This window comes from Lepidochelys kempii, chromosome 9 (genome assembly GCF_965140285.1).
Source record: "Lepidochelys kempii isolate rLepKem1 chromosome 9, rLepKem1.hap1, whole genome shotgun sequence".
NCBI classification, from domain to species: Eukaryota; Metazoa; Chordata; order Testudines; family Cheloniidae; genus Lepidochelys; species Lepidochelys kempii.
This window is the reverse complement of record NC_136388.1, coordinates 81,708,673-81,730,199: the sequence shown is the minus strand read 5'-3', so window position 1 is coordinate 81,730,199 and position 21,527 is coordinate 81,708,673. Positions and strand designations below refer to the sequence as shown.

The following is a 21,527-nucleotide window of genomic DNA, read 5'->3' as shown; positions in this document are numbered from 1 at the left end:
AGATTGCTTAACAAGGAGAAACACTTAAAACAGTGAAAAGTTAGATGCTTTTATACAATGACATGAAATAGTTCATTTTGGGTGGTTTGGTTCCTTCTGTTTATAGTCATCTGTGCAATTTATTTTATAATAACTGGATTACATAACATTGTTTGTTTGGCTTTTTTGAGTAACAATGATTTCAGGTCTGCCTGTCCCGAGGATATTCTTGTAAATGAGCTCTGCATCTCAAGAGCATTCTGGGTGAAATATTTTAAACAAACATAATTAACATACAAAAAAACCAATTGTAGAATACTGATAATCACATTAAGTGGTACTCTGGGAATATGGCTACAGTGTACACCAGAATTTTGTATAATTACTGTAGCAGAACAACTGCAAGTTAATAGTCAATTTTCTGGCTGAGAGAAATTTAAAATTTAATCTATGCAACTCAAAAGGTTACAGCCTTATCATCGTTACAGTTGCATTCACATCACTTTACATGGTACATGAAATGAGAAACAATGGTTCAAAATTGTTAGTTACATGATCAAAATAAATACACAAGCTGAACAAACATTTAATTTATGTTTATTCTTAGTCCATCTCTTTATTAATAACCTATAAGACTGAATAATCAGCACATTCATGAAATCTGTAGATGATACAAAATTGGCAAGTTTTGGCAACACCAATGATGACAGAGAAATAATGCAAGGGTACCTGGAAAGATTAGAAACGCTTGCAGAAAAGAAAAATGAAAATCTTTTGGAAGAATATTAGCTCATATATTTGGGGGGAAAATCCCCAAAACATATTTAATGGCAGGCAGGATCCTAGAAATTAGCTATACTGAAAGAACAGGATGTTAATAGTGGACTTGCTGTCCATTACTAACCTCCAGTTCTTTCAGCATTGCTAATTTCTGGGTTAGAGTGTTTATGCTGTGATATGGCAGCAAAAAGGTTAAAGTGATTTTTGACGGTACACACAGAAGAATCAGGTCACAACGTGTGGAATTAATAGGTCCTGCGTATACAACTCTGGTGTGATTAACTGTGTTGCATCCAAAAGTGTGTTAGGTACTTTATAAGCACAAAAAAGCACATACCTCAAAGAGCTGGTATTAGAATCTCAAGGCCAAAAGTAATAAAAACACCAACAGTGAAGTCCTGGCCTCATTGAAATCCATAGCAAAACTTCTACTGACTTCAAGATGGCCAAGATATCACCTCAAGTGTACTGAAGAACCCAGCTACTGACCTTGCCCTCATTTGTATTACAAAGACCACTTTCCGAAATAAACATTACAATTATAACATTTATACTATACAATTTTAAATAAAATATCCTTTTCAGTTTGTTCATGTTGTGTAACAGCTCTTTATAAAGAAGCAACAGTGAAACTGACTAGACAGTCAATTTCCCCTATATGAGCCCACACAGCAATAGGAAAGTTGTTTGTGTTTTTTGAACAGGAAAATGTCATTGTATATCCACAAAAAATGACTAGAGGATTCAGGCCAGTAAATAACATGAAATTACTTTTAACTAATTTTTTTAAAAAATCAAAACACATGATTCATTCAGTTAACAAATCTTGCTTAAAACAAAATATTTAGCTCAAACGCTATCTAATTAATTTAAAATAATTTTAAATTACCCATTTACAGAGAATTCCCAACAGATGGCACTTTGAGGATAGCAGCCTCTTAAAATTGAAAATGTTACAGTTTCACAATAGATTAAAATCTGCAGAGGTCAAAACCTGTTCTGCAAACCCTTTTAGGTGCTCCAGCTGCTTTCACACTTTACCAAGAGGGTTGAGAACAAGCAGAGGAAAAAACATGAGGTAGTGGGGAAGGAATTTTTGACAGAGAAGTAAAAATCCAAAAAAATTATCGAAGGAAACATATTTTGTCCTTTTGAATATTGCATGTGGCCGGTAAAAGGATTTTTCTCTACTTTTAGAAGGCAATTTTTTCTTCTTCAAACTATTTATCACTTTGGTATATATGCTACAACAGAACATGCCTTCCATATTTTCCCATTATGATACAAATCTCAAAACCATTGGAATGGCCATTAACACAACACTTAATGAAGATAATTCAGTGCGTTTAGATCAGCGGTGGGCAAACTTTTTGGCCCGAGGGCCACATCAGGGTGCGAAACTGTATGGAGGGCCGGGTAGGGAAGGCTGTGCCTCCCCAAACAGCCTGGCCCCCGCCCCCTATCCACCTCCTCCCACTTCCAGCCCCTGACTGCCCCCCTCAGAACCCTCCCCCGTCCAACCCCGCCCCGCTCCTTGTCCCCTGACCACCCCGTCCCAGGACCCCCGCCCCCAACTGTCCACCGGGACTCCATGCCCAATCTGAACCCTCCCCCCACTCCCCGTCCCCTGACTGCCCCCCCCAGAATCTCTGCCCTATCCAACTGCCCCCCGTTCCCCGTCCCCCGAACCTCCACCCATCCAACCGCCCCGTTTGCCCCCCAGAACTCCCTGCCCCTTACCCAACCCCCTGACTCAGGCCCCCTTACCATGCTGCTCAGAGCAGCACGTCTGGGAGCCGTGTTGCCTGGCTGGAGCCTGCCGTGCTGCCCTGCATGAGTGTGCAGCCCTGCCGCCCAGAGTGCTGGCAGCGCGCTGAGGCTGCGGGGAGAGGGGGAACAGCAGGGCAGGAGCTAGCCTCCTGGGCCCAGAGCTCAGGGTCCGGGCAGGACGGGCCCGTGGGCCGGATGTGGCCCGCGGGCCTTAGTTTGCCCACCTCTGGTTTCGATTGTTGAGTGTCTGACAACATGATCTGCTACGGACAAAGCAAAGATCAATTAAATCAAATGAGCTCACAATGTGCAGCTGGAGGCAAGCAATACTTTAAGTAACTATATTAGCACTATTCAGTACATTAGGTTGTTTCAGTTCTGACGTGAAATAAGTGTCTAAATGATCCACTAAGGGAAGAAGGGGGAAGTTTAATTTACTGTGAATGAAGTTAACCAGAGCCATATTTTCAACATGAAAAATGAACTATGTCCTGTGACAATTGTAAACATTTTACTTTTTTACATCATATTATTAATAAAAGGATGTGACAGATTGAATGTTACATTTACCTTCCTTATGTTTAGGATGTCAGATTAATGCTTCTGGATAAGTGATGGAATAATGTTGCATTCTTTTCACAATCCTTAATTTAGTTCTATCATTGCAAATTAGGCAATTTTTATGGCCTTACTGGCCTTAATCACACTGTAAACATGAAAACTGACTGAAGTTATGGCAAACAGTTGTTTTAAACAGGAGCTCTCATGCTGATGCAAGCCTGAAAAAAGTACATTTCTACACAAAGGGAATTGACGTAGCTGGTATTTTTCTGTATTCTCTGATCTTTCCTCAACACGACTGTCCCCTCTAAGCCCATATGAAAAACATGAGATTTGAAAAGCAAACAGATTGTTTTGGTTTGAGTCTTTGGGACTAAGACCCACCAAAGTAACAGTTTAATATCTGATACTTCCTCTCTGTTGGAGGACCATACCCTGCTTTTATCTACCCTATGATCTTATGGGCTTTTCCAGCTTTAATTACTCTGATCCTATATTTAAAAGTGTGCCCAAGTATGAATGTCCCACGGAATTTTGTAATTATTAACATTTTCTATTTCACTACAGTTAACTTTTAAGATTAATCTTTTAGTTAAAAACAAAATTTAGCATGCATGTTACAGGATGTAGTGCTTAAATAGATTTCTACTTTGTGCCAGAACTACCCATGGATAAAGGTCTAAAAGAGAATCCTGTCCATTTCAGAAGAGGAGGACTGAAATAGAAAACAGCATTTTAAAAATAGTAAAGCAAATTCACTCACATTGACCAAGCCAAAATAATGTTCATTCACAGGAAACTGTTCAGGACCAATCTCTTTCTCCAAAGCAGAGGCATTGGCGCCCTGGGGAAAACAAAAACCCCCACATATGACTACTAGGAAAAAATTCTCTAAAAAAAAAAAAATCTGTAATATTCATGCCATTTCTGGTAAAACAAAGAGAGTGAGAATGGAACTGTTAATTAACATTTTATATTATACATAAAGGTGATGTGAATGTAGATGTGAAGTAATACTTTAAAATAATGCCCATCAGCCTGTAGCTTAGATTTCAGGGTTCAATTAATACAATTTTTTAAAATCTCTTTCCAGGATTCTTAAGAAGTTGTGGGATAAGACAGCTGGACCAGAGCTAGCTGTTAATGTAATAGGTCCCCTTTTATCAAAAATTAATTCAACATTAGACTATTTGTGCATTTCAGATTTTAAAGAAGGATGGCAAAGCAAGTTAATATGTACCTTAATGAAAGACAGATATTGAACTTTGCTATACAATCTTTTAGTGAGTCTAAAATTAAATTTCAACAATTTACAATTTTACAGAGAATTTATTGGACTCCTGCATACTAAGTCAAATGTTATCTATTCTACAAGACAGTGATGTGTGCTTGCAAGGCTGGAATCAACATGGTAATGAGACACATTTTTGTTCAAATGTTCGATTCTATATCATTTCTAGAAACTAACTACAAACTATAACACAACCTTAACAATGCTGGTGCAACTAACTCTAGCGTAGTAAGCTTCCAGCAGAGGTGCTGGGGAGCATGGCGGTGAAGAACAAAAACAATTTATTAATGCTGGACAATGGAAAAGCAACATCTTTTTTGGTTTATGTAATTCTTGTAGCATTAATTTTAAAAATCAAAGAAACTTTAAAATTTAAACCAGAAATGTTGCTCATTTTCAATATTTCCAAAGATATTACAAATACAAAAAAAGTATGTGAAAATTATTGAGTACTGACTGGTCTTTTTTTAAAATCAAACAGTTGCAGTTGCCATATTTTCATAACAAATTTTAAATGATTTTGAAAAAATGATTTTATAACATTTGAGAGTTTCAAGAGTGTAAAAATATAATTTATCCCTCCCTCTCCACCCCAATCCCTCAATGTACCTGCATGGACCTGCTTGTAGGAATAGGACCTAAAACGTTATTTGCAGTTAGCTGTACAACTCCTAAAAGAGCAACACAGTATGGACACTTCATTTAAATTCATTTCATATTATCAAGATATCATGCTTTCATCTTAAAAACTCCACTTTATAATACCCCACTATGGGTTTATATTTAAAAGAAGATACTGTCTTATCTTGAGGTGAACATCAAAACTACAAACTACTGATCAAACTGAGAGATTTTTGCACTTGAATCTATACAAAAATTTGCTAGAGAAAAAGAGAGTTTTTCCACATTCACTAAGGAGATCTCAGATTAGTCAGTCATCCAGGAAGGTCATTTAAATTTAGTGGATCATGTGCTGTAAAAATAAACAAGGAACTCAAAATAAATTCGCTGTGTAGATGGATTAAAGAAAACAGACTGAAGGGCAGGAAGAATGGTAGGCAAGATGGGTGCCATGAGAGAAAATAGATCTTTAAGTGGAGGAGTGTGCTAAAGGAAAGGAACAACATGTCTCCCTGAATCATCCATTGAAGGAGTCAAACTACTCAAGAAATTGGATTACCAGAAGACACTACCTATGAAAATGTATTTGAAGACTGCTGAATAATCTAGAATTGTGCCTATCAGTTGCCAGGTTCCAATTTCAAGTCTTCTGTTAGCCTCCTATTTATAGCTCAAACAGCATTTTAAGGCATCTGAATCACTAAAGAAGAGTACTTTTCCATAGCTCTTTTTTTAATCTAAATATGCTTAGACATGCTTTGAGTACTTTTAATAATCTCATAAAATCTTTTCAATGCTGTTCCAGCTTTTTAAAATAAATGTAACTGAAAGTGCAACTTAAAATATTAAGTTAAAAAAAACGATGTTAATGAAATTTGACATTTGCATAGTGGAAAATCATAAAAAATTAGCAAATGCAAAAGGTGATGTTCCAGCAGAAATATTCATTTGGCTATTTTGCACATCCTTTAAGCTTTTGATATGTGATGAACAGTGATAAAAAAAAGTGGCCTGCAGAGGAGAAAAAAATTAGGATTGTACCTTTTTTGCATCTTTATGATGTATAAAAGAGCACAGAAAGGATTCTCACCCTGTAGCTTCCAAGGTTTTAGTTTCTGCTCATATTTTACATTAGAAATTCAATCTTTTCTGCTCTGTTGTTCTCGTAAAGCATTATTGAGAGCTGGAGAACAGGTAGGATTAAGACATTAGAAATCCTACAGCTCTGGTGAACAGTCTTTACACGGTGGGTATGTCTACATCGCAGGGACTAGACAAACATATCTACGCTATGGGAAATATACCAGTATAGCTACGGCACTGTAACTATGCTGGCATAATCTGCTAGCAAAGATGCCGGCTATGCTGATGTAAGGGATTTTTCTGTCAAGGTAGAACACCACCTCCCTGAGCAATGGTAGGTAAGTTGACAGAAGCACTCTTCCATCAACCTATTTGCACCTATACTGGGAGTCAGGTCAGCATAGCTGCATTGCTCATGGGTGTGGATGTTTCACACCTCTGACTGACAAAGCTATGTCAACCAAAATTTTAAGTATAGACCAAGCCTAAATCACTGAAACCCTGAAGAAGAATTAAACAAAACAAAAAGTTTAAGTATGCTATAGCTCAGCCTTGAAAAGTGCTATTCACCCATTTCCCCACAGTTAGTAATGTTTTTAATGAACAAGTAAATACTATAAGCATTTTTACTATCAATCACTAGGACAAATGATGGTAACTTTGTAAAGCTGATATGACTAGTTATAAAAGGTAGAAAACTTACTATAAAAAAAATCTAGTTTAACTAGAGGTAGCGAAACGCTGCAGTCAGATTTCTTATTTCAAATCTATAGGGAATGACCTAGATTGAAGAAATAGAAAGGAATCACAAAACATAAGAAGCAACATGATTTGTGATAAAATTAACTAGGTTACTGCTGAGGTGTCACAGCCCAAAATTTAATTCCAAAAACTCATCAGCAACAGTCCTAGGTAAAACCATGCCTATGGGACACCAAAATGTTTACACTAAAATCTTCAAAATGTTAGAGTGCAGAGCTACAACAGACAGACAAAGAAGGCTGAAGATTGTACAATAACCTGGGTCATGATGTTATTAAAATATGATGCTTCTGAAAAGCTGAAATGACAGAAACAGTCTGTCCCTTTAATGCTCGGATTTCAGAGCAGAGATCATGTTGCCACTACTTCTAATAGTTTGCAAATTAATTCTACTGTTAGATGACAAATTGGACTGCTTAAAAGTAGCCAAATTTCTACAGCACACATTGTTTGTGGCATAATTGACCTCAATTAGCATAGCAATTTGCTACACATTTTTCAAAGAAATGCTCTTTAACATTATCAGATAAATTCAAATGCTACAAGTTTCAAACATCATAAAATTGTGCTAATCAGCTTTAAAAATGTAATCTGATGGAGCAAGCACATAGTCATGCTCACAATGGCAAACTGGGGAAGGGGGATGAAAGAGATCTCCCTGGCACTCTTCCCCCCTGCCCAACAAAAGAAAAACAACCTAGGCTGTGCAAAAGTTTAGAACTGTACTTTGAAAGAATAAGTAAAGAGGCAAGACTTCAGTTTTATTTTTAACTAGAGAGCTGCCTTAGGACAGATAAATATAATCTGTTAATGAAGAACAGTACCTGGTTTCCAAACGTAAGTGCTGGAATTAGGAAGCTCTTTACAATTCAAAATTGAACTAAAGGGTTAAAAGTGCAAAAAGTATTACTAACTCTTACCATAAATTGTCATTTGAGAAGTCATAACTGTTTGTGCTTGCAGTAAATCTACATAATGGAAAGTGTTATATATTCCATATATAGACAGCAATACAATAGCTTTGAATTCTACGGTGATAAATACAGGAAGAGAATTTACATTTGACCGGATGGCAAGCTGTTTGCTGGAAAACCAACAGTGACTGTGTCACCTATAATGCAGACATGCAAGATTTTGGTTTACTTAACATACATGATTCAAGCTGTGTATGGGGGATTAGGTTTGAATAAGCTATTACCAGCAGGAGAGTAGGGTGGGGGGAGAGAAAACCTTTTGTAGTGATAAACACCCATTTTTTCATGATTTGTGTGTATAAAAACAAACATTTTCTGTATTTTCCACAGTATGCATCCGATGAAGTGAGCTGTAGCTCATGAAAGCTTATGCTCAAATAAATTGGTTAGTCTCTAAGGTGCCACAAGTACTCCTTTTCTTTTTGCAAATACAGACTAACACGGCTGCTACTCTGAATCACCTTAGTACTCAAAAGCCTACGGTTAAGCCTAGTTAAATCAGATTCAGGATCTTAACACTGGCAATTCACACGTATCATGTTACCTTTTAGAATAACATTTAATGAAATACTTTTATTTAAATCTGGTTCTCCTTGCTTTTTGCACAGGAACTCTGTCTCCCACCTCTGTATCTCTCTCACTTCTCAGCAGGCTTGTATTTCAAAGTAACGCCTTTGTAGTATAAATAAAGCTGTTAGGTGTACAAGATTAGAACTGATTCATTATCTACCACCCCCAGGGACAAATTATTCCATCTATAAAGCTTCCAAAAGGTACATCCATGAGACTTAGAGTATGTCCATGGAAACTTGTAATATAAATACCTTATCCGTAAGAAACTGTTCTGACACAGTGGTTCAGAGAGGAAGTACTGTGTAACTTTCTATACGTAGCTATTTGAGCAGAAACTAAACATCAATTATAAATTCACCCAGTCAGCATAAATCTTCCATCCGAAAGGCTGCCTGATTCTAAGAACACATCCTCATGGTTTTGACTAAAGTGGTGATACTATTTACACCACATGACAATCAGAAACAATCCACACTCACTTGTGCCCAGCAATTTCTAGCATACTGCAAATCCTACGGAGCTCCAAGGAATGGTGACAATCTGTCCTGATTGAGACCTCCACCATTCCATTCTATTCTGTTATAAGAGCACAAATATTGTCTTATGGTTGGATACAAAGCCCGCTGAAGTCAATGGAAATCTTTCAACTGACAGACTGGCTTTGGATCCAAAAATGGACATATAAAATATGTGATGATAAAATTAATATGCTGCTCTGAATTTAAAAATTATTTTAACTTTGTTACCTTAGCAGAATGACACACGGTCATATATCCACTGTGTGTGTGGAATTATCCATGGAATCACTATTTTAAATTAACCAATTGAGCTTCCGTCTATTAAGAGTAATCTAGGGAGGAATAATTAAAGCCTTTGAATATATTATAAATAGGGCTGAAGTAGTGAAATTTTTGAAAATTATATATTTTTAAAACCTATGTACGTGTATATGTGTGTATATATATATATATATATATATATATATATATACACACACACACACACCTAAACAAACTGGTGTGGGCTTTTTTTTGTAGCTCTGAGAACATTGGGGTATTAGGCTGGAGAGGTTTCTGAAGGTGGATCTGACCTAGCCCTGGCCGCTCCTTGCAGGGGAAGAGGAAGTGCCTTTCTGCCCAGCTGGGACTAGCAGCTGGGTAGCAGCCACTGGCTGGGGCGTCTCCAGCCCTCCCCCGCAGTGATTTACCTCTCTGCTAGCTGCTCCTGACACCTAAAACCATGCACTCGCACTGCTGGGGAGCGACACATGATTGCTCTTGCGGCTTCCCTTTGCTTCCCCATCAGAAAATCATTTTTCTGCAGGGAAGCAAAGAAATCTATGGGGGACATGAATTCTGCATGCACACAATGGCACAGAATTCCCCCAGGAGTAATACCAATCGTGGTGTTATAGACCTCTGTCATATCCTCCCATAGTCATCTCTTTTTTCAAGCTGATCAGTTCCAGTCTTTTTAATCTCTCCTTGTATGGAAGCTGTTCCATACCCCTAATGAGTTTTTCTTGCCTTTCTCTATCCTTTTCCAATTCTAATATATCATTTTTGAGATGGGGTGACCAGAATTGCATGCAGTATTCAACATGTGGACATACCACGGATTTATATAGTGGGTTTAAAATATTTTTTGTCTTATTATGTCTCTTTCCTGCTGCACATTGAGCAGATATTTTCAGAGAACTAACCACAATAATGCAAAGATCTCTTTGAGTGGTAACAGCTATTTTAGAACCCATCATTTTATATTTATAGTTGAGATTTTTTCCAGCGTACATTACTTTGCATTTATCAACACTGAATTTCATCTGCTTTTTTGTTGCCCATTAACCTGGTTTTGTGAGATCCCTTTGTAACAGTTTACAGTAAGCTTTGGCCTTATCTTTCTTAAGTAATTTAGTATCATCTGCAAACTTTGCCACCTCACAGTTTACACCTCTTTCCAGATCATTTACAAGTATGTTCAACAGCAGAGGTCTCAGTACAGATCTTTGCGGACCCTGCTATTTTCCTCTCTCCAGATACTCCATGATGGATTTCCAGATGTCAGTGCTCCTAAATCAGTTTTAAAGGCTCTCATGACTTCACAGGAAGTGGTCCTTATTTACTGATGTACAACATGCAGTAATTTGGAATGGAACTGCCAGTAATTCACACACATTGATGATATTCTGCAATTTACTCCTGGGGAGATTTTGCGCCACTGCGCATGTGCAGAATTCATGTTCCCCACAGATTTCTTTGCTTCCCCACAGAAAAGTGTCTTTCTGATAGAGAAGCAAAGGGAAGCTGGAAGAGTGGTCATGCACTCCTCCCTCGCATTGCAGGTACATCGTTTCAGGCACCAGGAGCAGACAGCGGAGAGGTAAATCACCACAGGATTGGGGACACCTGAGCCGGTGGCTCTTACCCTGTGCCGGGATCAGCTGCTAGTCCTGTCTGAGCTGGAGGCAGGAGAGGATGGGGCTTCCTCTTCCCCTGCAAGAAGTGGCTAATGCTGTGTCAGATACCCTCCAGAAACCTCCCCTGACTACAGGAAGCTCAGCATCCTCCCCTGCTTCCTGCCCCATCACTCCTCAGATGCGGGGGGAGGGGTCAGTGTACGAGGAGCTGCTCCCCCATCCTCAAAACCCCCATGCATCATAACCTCCCATACCTGGAACCCACCCCCCCGCCAAACCTCACCCTGTACATTCAGACCCTCCCCAGCCCTCAGACCTGAACCCCACCCCACTGAAACTCAACCCCTGTATCTGGAGCCCCCCCACATCCAGACCCCCACTCCACTGACCCCCAACTAGCTGCACCCAGACCCCCCACTCCCTCAGCATCCAGACCACCCACTAAGACCTCCACACCCAGACCCCCCGCCGAGCCCCAACCACCTTCACCTGGAAGCCTCTGCAGAGTCCCATTCCCCTTATACCTGGAACACCGCCCTCCCCCGAGCCTCTGTGCATCCAGATCCCCCCACACCTAGACTCCCTCACTGAGCTGCCTGCACAGCCTGCCAGACTGTCCCACACAGAATCCTCTCACCCCACACCTGGATCTCTCCACACTGAGCCCCTTCACACTTGGATCCTGCCTGCCCCACACCTGGTGCACCTAGTGCACAGGAGCAGGGGCCCAGAATATTCCTGGGGCAGGCCCAGCCCCTGTGCTGTGTCAGAGTCGGGTGCAGCCTCACCACTAAATCCGGGAAGGGAGGAGCTGCATGGTGATCTCCCATCTTCATGCAGCCAGTGGCCTGTGCTCCCCACTGCCATGCTTGAACCTCTGTCTTTATTTATTGACAAATAAAACTTGCAGAATTTTAAAATATTGTGCAAAGAATTTTTAATTTTTCAGTGCAGAATTCTCTCAGGAGTAGCAATTGTATGCAGTCCTAGAATAAGGTTGTAGTCCTAAAGAGCCCACCTAAGGAGGAGGTATGAAAGAGACTGATGGATAAAATGATAGGAAATATAGAACCCTCTGTTCAGACTCAAACTTTCACAAATTTCAGGAAACCCTTGCTCATTTAAAATACGGCATTGTAAACTGATGACCTGATCAACCAGCCAGGGAAAGTGAACTCATGTCCCAAACAATGGCACAGTTCATGGTGTGCAAGGAGGAGAGGACATATATACCTTTACACTATGTTTACTACATCGTGACTACTCTAACTTTCACACTTGTAAGCAGAACAGGCAAGGAAGAGGCAGCAATACATAACACCACTTGAATCACCTCAGGTACATTTTGCTATTTTAATGGCTCTCCCTAATTACAACCCACTGTTTAAGCTGTCAGCATCTCATAGCACAATGTCAAAAAGGTTCTAATACACAAGTCAGTGAATGTTTCGAACAACAGATTCATATGCCACCTCAGTGTGAGTTTACCTAGGTTTCCCATGGTTCCCTTGGGTGAGGGTAATAGTGCTCCACTCCATGGAACAACCTAGGGGTTTGGATCCTTAAACCAGTGGCTAGCTTGAGAATAATGGGTATATCAAGATTCTACATGTTACAGAAGCATCCCTGTGGAGACCAAGGGATTACAGTATAGCTTCCAAGGCTCCCTCAGGATCCACATTGCCAATCCTTGTTGACAAGTGCTTCAAAACCCCACCACCTGAAAGGGATGGTGCAACAGCACAAACTACAATTAGAAATACCCCGCTCCCCCTCAGGCAAGCATGCTAGAGAGAACAGCTACTCAACTCCATTGTTTTTCTCTGTCCCTATGTTGAGCTCCATAGCTCCCTGGGACTTCTGAGGTGTCTGGAGCCAAGGGAGAGAAAGTAACAGCTGCTGCTCTCCCTCCTATTTGAGTTCAACCACAGTTGCTAGCTTCTGTGCTTCACAGCAAAGGGAGCATGATGAGCAATGATCTGACTTACTAAAACACAAAATCAGAGTGTGTATCTCTATCTCAACTTATTTAGTTTGACATTGGCCAAGAAGATATGCATATTTTTATTTTTTCATATACCCAGAAAATCTTATGGCTTCACTTTATAAATCCAAATGGAACAAATGATGCTTTTATGTGAAAGCATGGAAAGCATGTTAACATTTAACATAATGATCCAATTACAGAGACTCAGCTGACCTTGAATAATTTACCAGATATCTACTAGCCACAGACCAATTCAAATGACTGGTGATGGACCACCAGAATCGTCCAGGGGCCTGTTGAGAAGCTCAGCCCAATCCCTGCTAATGGAAATAGGAAAAGAATTAGCATTGGTACAAGGTGATGTCTCTTGACCTTCTATGGGATTTCAACCTTCTTTCATGACAGCCTCTTGTAATATTAGAGGACTCCACCATGCCGACTTAGGCAACTGAAGGGAGTTTCTGTTCTTGCCCAGCACCAGTGGATCCATGAATCACATCACATTCACTGGCCTCACTTGCAAATCTCCACTTCACAGAAGCATGCAGGGAGGAATGCACAATGTAGAGAGCGCATGCATGTCCCTTACACAGGCTCCCCAGATTTCACCCACTGTAATAGATCTATGTGTTGCCAAGAGGCAATTACTAGATAAATCATATGCATCCCTTTGGAGCTGGGACTAAAACCCCAGCTCCAAAACTGCAAACTTCTACCCACTTGAGTTAAAGAAGTTCTCCCCAATTGGTGGCAATAATTGGTTCCTTATCCATCTTTTTGGGCTAGCCACTACAGGGAGAGACATCACATGTGTAGAGCCAAACTAGACAGCACCACCAACTGCAAAGTAAAACTACACTCCCAGACTACAGAGGAGAAGCCTAGAGTCTTCCCTAAGAAAGGTGTGTACTGAAAGATGTCAGTCATCTTGTTAAACCACTTTGTGTTTTGGGGTTTTTTTACACCTCGGAATGGGAACTTCCACAAAGAAAAGGCTATTGCCAAGCCTGGCTTCAAATTCAAGTACTAATGGCAGTAGCATAAATCTTCCAGAAAGGACATACTATATGATTTGCCAAGAGTTACATACAGTTACAATTTTTTCTAAAAAGAGTAATATTTGTTAGTGTTAACTATCTAATCTCTGATCTTAGAGTGGGGCTAACTTTTTGTTTCCTTTAACTGAATTTTAAGTAATACAAGTCACACAATTGGAAACAAAAGTCTGAGTTAAAAGTTGAACTATTTCCCCTCATTATTTACTATTTTATCCATAGATGTTACCTTCCCCATAAAGTTACCAGTATAACAAAGTTTTAAAAATATGTCAGTGAAAATGCAACAAGACAATTCAAAAGCTTCACTGATGTGGATCGTGTGTGGCTCATATGGCAACTGACATGTTTATTTGCAAGTGAACTGCACAAAATGAATAGTAAAAATACTAATTTCATTTCTTGCAAGTTGTTTTCTATGCTCAGTATTCAGTCTTCCCTTGCACCAGTAATAAAGATAATAAATAGGCCCCATGCTGTACTGATCTGGGAGACAAAAATAGGACTACCATTAATGTGTATGCTGAATTTGTGTTCTCCAGGTGTGCCTTGCTAGCTTTGCAGAGCAATTAGATGAGGCTCTAGTGGGAAGTGGCCTTAATTAGCATACTGTGATACACCAACATTACTGTTAAGTCCTTGTTAAGACACATCACAGGAATCTGAAATAGGAAAAGTTCAGATCCCTGCTTCATCACTCATTGCTATACAAGTGTTCTGCTGCAGTTCTGTCAATGCAAAAGCTACAGATAAAGCAATAAAACAAGCTGATTTCCGATTCAAAGGTTTCTGTGTTAAGGCTCAGTTTTATGACTAGCAGAGGGAGGAAGCTTTTCAGACTGGCTGTACTGCCAGGGCTAATGAATGTCCTATAATATCTTGTTTCTTTCCTTGAAGGCTGTAGCATATGATTTAACATAATTTTAGAGATAACTGGGACCATACCTGCTCAGGTATGAGATTTTAAAAAACTTCAGCACAAGATCCATGTGTTTGTCCAAGGGACATAAGGGGATGTAAGGAAATGTCACCAATATCCTCTCCCATACATTCTCCTAATAAGTATCACAGCCATTTACACAAAAATTAACCTCATGGAAAATGTGACAAAGACATCTGTTGGTAGGAAGGGAGTTAAAGTCAAGCAGGCCCAGCACAGATTTTGGCTATGGCCTATGGGTAAGGTTGCTGGTCTGTCATGGAGGTCACGGATTCTGTGACTTTCCATGACCTCTGTGACTTCTGCAGTGGCTGGCATGGCTGGCTCAGGGGCTGCACAAGTCGGCCAGCTCCTGGGCAAGCAGCAGTTTGGGTGTGTGGCAGGGGGCTCGGGGCAGGGGGTTGGGGTGCGAAGCAGCGCTTACCTGGGGGGGAGGCACAATCAAAGGCTGTTACAATACATGAAATATTTTCCTTACATCCATTTCTAATGTTTGCAATAACTGTAGTTGGCCCAGGATGTTCTAAATTGTGAATGGGAAGGAGGGTGATCACACAGAGGAAGGAGGGTGTCCATGAGACACTTGAGATATGATCCACACTACAAAAAGTTTGTGATCCCTTTAAGGAGGGTGGTTTGGTTAGGATTGAAACTCAACAGTACAAAGACAGAATTTAAATGATCAATTTTAATCTTCTATTTGTTTATTTTAAAGAGGTTGTATTGTCCATTGGAATGAGACTGGGAGTCAGCAGCTCCAATCTGGGAGCTATACATCCTGGTTCTACCACAGACTCATTTGAGTGACTATGAGCAAGTCATAACTTCCTCATGCTTTAGTGTCCCAGTCTATAAAACATAGATAACACCACAGAAGTGTTGTGAGGATTGCCTATAGAGTACTTTGAAGATGTAAAACATGTGTCACATCATTAGACTCCTAAAGAAAAGTTAATTCCCAAACATACCTTGTTTAAGTAATTAAATAGTTTATTCAGAGTCATTTTCACATTATGGTAGAAGAGATTATAATATTTTGGATTTACTAGACATTAACTTAATCATCAAAGGTGTAAACTTCAGTATATTGGTTTGAATTAAATAAAACCACTGCAACCAGCATACTGTACTAATGTTTCTGTATTAGTTGAAAATAAAACTATAGGTGAACTTGACAATAAACTCAGCCAAGGCAAATCAAATAACTTTACATTTTTGTATCAATGTTTACCATGAAAAATGCCATAACACTTTATGCTGTGCATAAATTAGGGATCTTTAAGCAAGCAGTCCTCTCTGGGGCGAAGCAAAGCAGTCTGCACCAATAGCACCGCATAACAGTTTTTGTAGACGTGAAAAATAACTTCTCCGTCTGAAACAAAAATGAGCATTCAAATAGGCAGAATCTACCTCCCTAAAGTTGGAATTTGCTGAGGACACAAAGGGTTAACTACCTACTCTTGCAGAAAGTTGTACCTCAAGATGAACACTGATATAACATGGGCATCTGCGAGTCACTAATCTATTACACCAAACAAAAGCAAAACCAGGACAGGAGTAGAACCAATCCAAAAATGCATGCTTGTGGCCATAGTTACCAAGAACAAACCACTGAATATTGGAAGCATGACCTGAAGTTGGCTGCATGATCACAGGATCACTCAACCTTACGTTTGCCCTCCTAATCCTCTTACTCTGATGCTCAGCCTGTTGAGCTGGGGAATTTGTCCAGAGTACTACCTGGGGCTGAGTCAATCACATGCAAGGTGGGCAGGGAATTCTTCATCAAACCCTGCATCAAAGCAACTGTCCAACCACTTCCCATGACCTTATTTTCACTTGTGTTTACGGTGGGGAAACATAAGTGCATGCATGAACATGTGTACTTTTCTATGGACTTGTGAGGAGTTTTCAAAACCTGTAGCTGGGAGGTTTGTTCTAGAAAAACTAGTAGCAGAGATTACTCTGTTATATTTATACTTTTAATTAAATCAGGCTCTTAGCACTATAAACCGGCAACCATACCACACAGTATGATCCAGGCAGATCTCAAGTTAAGGAAAATTGGGTAGTCAGTACTTCAGGAGACTACCTCAAAATGCTGCAGGAAGCAGAACTGGCTAGTTGCTAGGAAAGAAGAGTGGTGCCAAGTCAATAGTGAATTGACATCCCAGGATCATGATGCTACTAAACTTACTGTCATTTGGATGCAATGGAAAATTGAGGTTCTGACCACTTCCTGGTTATTAAGATCTATATGAAGAACAAGATCATTGAGCTTGAACACTCTGATCAAATTCTAGTTCATATAATTATATCCTGCCAACCTCAATTCCAGCAGCTATTTCCATTGGATAAAAGATTTTTCTGCACGAAGAAGAGTTCTTAAATGTTGCAGAGTTATCGTGTGCTATTGTGTTACAGGTGCAACGTTTTGCAGCAGAGGCAACTGTGTTTAGTGGTAAATTAACTGGCGCACGATTCATGTATTAGTTTTAGTTTATTAAAGGCGCTGCATAAATGTAAAATCCTTAATTACTGTACAGTCTGATGAATCCTATAGTAATAATACATACGAAACTCATGCTACTCTTATTCAACACATTAACCTGAGTGAAGGTTTGCAAATTTATTTAGAACGATTATACTAGCTTATGGGAGCTTCCCTCTTGGGACTAATGATTGCAAATGCAAGTGTGAAGTTTGACATTCTCCAGTTCTCTTAGTCCATCCCTCCTCACTTTTAAACACTTTAAAAGGTTCATGTGGGACCAGGGCCTAAGCAACTACTCAAAGAACTGACAAACTGGTTGTTTAAAGGAGGCATGTTTCTTGAATTGTGGAACAAACTACTATTCAGATTTGGCCCCATTCCTAAACTGAGAACCACCATCATGTGGTGCACCAAGTCTCGTGGACTTCAGTGGTCTCTACATGGGAGCAGGTCTGTACTGGTGTGATTCTGGGCCTATGTTTGGGGAAATCTCTTTGGGCACAAAAAGGGAGGCCTGTACAGCCTTTCCTGTCCTAAGTATTTTTCATCAGAGCTATCATGTAGTGCCAGAGAAGCTTTCCTTCTACATAGTTTTCCTATTACACACCCCTTGTTTCATAAGGGTGTGTTTATAAACATGTCATCCCTGTATTTTGCATTATAAAAACTTTTTTTTAAAAATGCACGCTGTTGAAGGCAGGGACTGCACCTCCTAGTGTGGTTACAAAGCACCTTGCACACAGTGGGCGCACTCACAACCTAAATAAATAATAGTAACTATACAACGCTCTATACAGTGTTGGGGGGTGAGGCAGGAAGGGGATTATTCTAATAAAATGTTTTAATTCTTGATATCTACTCTGATAGAAATGGGTATCAGCTGGCTCCTGCAATAAGGGAAATTTTCCTAATACCAGGGAGAGTGCATGTGTGTGTGTGAGTGTCCTGATCCTTGCAAGGGACGATATCCCTTGGGGGTCAGGAGAAAGGACAGGGCACGCTCTCCAGGAGTGAGCACTGGGGAAAGGGCACGGGGGGGGGAGGGTCTCTTGGCTCCCAGGGAGCTGGAGGCTCCAGGGTAAGGGGAGCCCTGGGGGAGGGGCAGCCCTTTGGGAGAGGGGAAGGGGAAATCTCCTGGACGCCAGAGACGTGGAGGCTCCAGGAGGAAGGGCCCCCATTAGCCGGTCGGGAGCCCTGGGGGAAAAGTGAAGAGATCTCATGGCCCCCAGGGAGGCGGCGGCGGGGACCCTGGGGGAAGGGCAGCCCTTTGGGAGGTGGAGGCTGCAGAAGGAAGGGCCCCTATTACGCCAGGCGGGGGTCCTGGGGAAGGGGAGCCCTGTGGGGGAGGGGAAGGGATCTCTTAGCCCCCAGGGAGGTGGCGGCTAAGGGAGGAAGGACCCCACCGCGCCAGGCCGGGGGCCCTGGCGGACATGAGTCTCCTGCCACCTGGGGAGAGAAGCCCTGGAGCGGTGCCTCCGGGGGCCCCCAGCCGCCGCCGCCGCCCCGGCCCCACACTCACCATGGTACAGCTGGAGGCGAGTCTCCGGACTGTCATCAGTATTTCCATCCGCCCGACCCGGCCCCGGACCCCGCAGCCGCCCCCGCGGCCGCCGACGCCATGTTGGGACCCAGCCACCCAACTGACAGCGGCAGCCAGAGCCGCAGGTGGCGCACCAGCCAAAGAGGTCCGGGCGCTGCCGGTGCGGCAGCGAAACGGCGCCGGGTACCCGCGCTGCCCTGCCCGGAAGGCCCGCCCCCCTCCGCCCTGCCCGCCCGGAGGTCACCCCTTCGCCTGGCGCGTGGGACCAGTCCCCCGCCTCCCGCCGCTGCTCCAGGCCCCGCGGTCCCGCCTGGCGGGGCAGCCGACCCAGCAGCGGGAGCGGCCTGGAGCCGAGGCACAGGGCTGGATGTCAGTAGACGCCGGCTTTGCTCCTGGCCCTGCTGCTGAGGCCCGGGATGCGCCCAGCAGTTACTGCGCCTTCCTTCCACATGGGAAGCGCCCCTGCTCCAGCGCTTTAGTGGTCTGGGGCGAGTCACTTAGCCCTGCTGTGCCTCAGTTTCCCCATCGGTAAAAAATACCTACCTCACAGGTACCTACTGCGTAAGAAGGTGCTGTGAGTCCACTGAATGCATCCGATGAAGTGAATTGTAGCTCACGAAAGCTTATGCTCAAATAAATTTGTTAGTCTCTAAGGTGCCACAAGTACTCCTTTTCTTTTTGCGAATACAGACTAACACGGCTGTTACTCTGAAACCTGAGATATTATTAATCTCTGTGAAGCACTTTGAGATCCATGAGCAGAAGGTACTCAGGAAGAGTGTTCTTAATATTTATTAGTTGTTCTGGCATATGCCCCCGGGGCCCCCTTCAGGATCAACCTATTGAACTGTGCCTTGAACAAATGTAGAGAGAGACACTGCGAGTTTACAGCTATGCATAATTATAAGGAGAGGTGTACATGTTCATGCCTCATGGGGTGGACATTTTTCGTCATGAAACTAAGAGGGGACATGAAGGACCTTATGGAAATTTCTTTATTAGGATTTTTTTTCTGTATGCTGGACAAGAGACCGGACCACCAACAAATTGGATTTTAGAGATAGATTTGATTTGATAAAGAAGCTTGACAGTGATTTTGCATTAAGTAATTCTGTGCCCTTCTGCAGCATGTTTGTCTATCTCAGCAGAACTACAAAATGGATTCTTTTAGTGCACAGTTCTGTGAGTGATCACAATGGTCATTGTACATCAATGGGAAAAATCAGTAAATGCTATTGCAGCTTTGCCTGATGGCACATTGCATACCAGGGACATTGCCTGAGTTTATCTGGACAGTTAAGTTTTATGTAGAATTCTTTATCAAACCTAGAAATAATCTGATAACTTTTTATTAGCTACATGTGTAGTTCAGTTGAAAGGTACTGATTAATAATACTAAAGACTAGGAGTACTTCTGGCACCTTAGAGACTAACAAATTTATTTGAGCATAAGCTTTTGAGAGCTACAGCTCACTTCATCGGATGCTGTAGCTCATGAAAGCTTACGCTCAAATAAATTTGTTAGTCGCTAAGGTGCCACAAGTACTCCTTTTCTTTTTGCGAATACAGACTAACACGGCTGCTACTCTGAAACTTGTCAGTCTTTTTAATGAGGCCCACAGGCTTCAGCTCTGGGTTGTTTGCCTGCAGCTATTTTCCCTCTTACATGTTGCATTTTCCATGTCATTTAGTACTTGCTCTCATGGGAGAACATTCAGTTATTTCAAAAGATAATACAGACATAAAGAAGGCTAAGTACTATTTTCAACATTCCCATAGAGAGTGAAGCAACTAAACTAGGAACAGGAAATTGACAATGAGATTAGCAGAAACTTTAACTAGTTTTTTTAATTAGTTCCCTCTCTCCTACACCAAAATAGAACAAAATCCTTACAAATATTTATTTTTAGTATGGTAGCATCTGGAGACATCCATCAGAATCAGAACTCCCACGTGCTAGGTAAAACATGGAATAAAAAGAACAGTCCTCTGAAATAGCATTTCCTGATGTAGCTAGGTCATACACTCTACTTTTACCCCTCCCTCCAAATCAAAAACAAAAAAATATATTTCCCACGAGTCAAAGTGAATGGCTGACCAGGCAATGTAAGGGTTGTTTCATACATACACAATATTTGATACTGTTCTATTGTTACATTTTCTTATATAATGCAAGAATATTTTTGTACATTTCACAATTATGCTAATTTTAAGCTACAGTGAGCAGAAAGATCACAAAAATGCCACTTTTGTTTAGTGCAGAAGCACTGTATGGTATGAGAACTGGCCTTTGGGCTGCAGGGCTGTTACAAAGCACAAAGAAAGTCAAACAAAGCTATAAAGAGCAATCTATTGTTGTTTAAAATGTATTCAGAGTCAGAGGAGTTATACACAAACTGCCAGCAGCTAGTCTTGTCGCAGCATCAGCTAAAGCCTACTACAAGTATATTTTCTCTTTTATTTAGCTTTTTTTCCCAAAAATGGCTCATCTGAATGTACCAGTCCAGAGACCGTTTGCTACAACTGAGGATGTACAGTATATAAATTAACCGTTGTTATCAATACATTTTCAGGGAAGGCAGAATAGTCTTGTAGTTGAAACACAAGAATAGGAGACAGGTCTGACTCTAAGCCTGGTCACTGACTTGTGTTACCTTGAGCAGATCGCTTCACCTCTCTGTTCATCTGTCTCTCCCACCGT

At 41.3% G+C, this 21,527-nt stretch overlaps 1 protein-coding gene across 4 annotated transcripts in view; it reads right to left on the bottom strand.

Moving 5' to 3' along the window:
* LOC140917720 (ubiquitin carboxyl-terminal hydrolase 12) overlaps positions 1–18,963 on the bottom strand; it is a 39,415-nt gene extending 20,452 nt beyond the window's left edge. For 2 of the 4 annotated variants that reach the window (XM_073361098.2, XM_073361101.2), the window contains exons 1-2: positions 18,806–18,962; positions 3,854–3,934 (exon numbers count right to left, since the gene is read on the bottom strand). In XM_073361098.2, coding sequence (XP_073217199.1) covers positions 3,854–3,934; positions 18,806–18,853 — 129 coding nt within the window. In that variant the 5' untranslated portion in view covers positions 18,854–18,962. Of the gene's footprint in view, positions 1–3,853; positions 3,935–18,805 lie in introns of all 4 variants that reach the window. The other 2 variants (XR_012160960.1, XM_073361100.2) reach the window with 2 other exon arrangements.
* Positions 18,964–21,527: the final 2,564 nt, after the last annotated feature.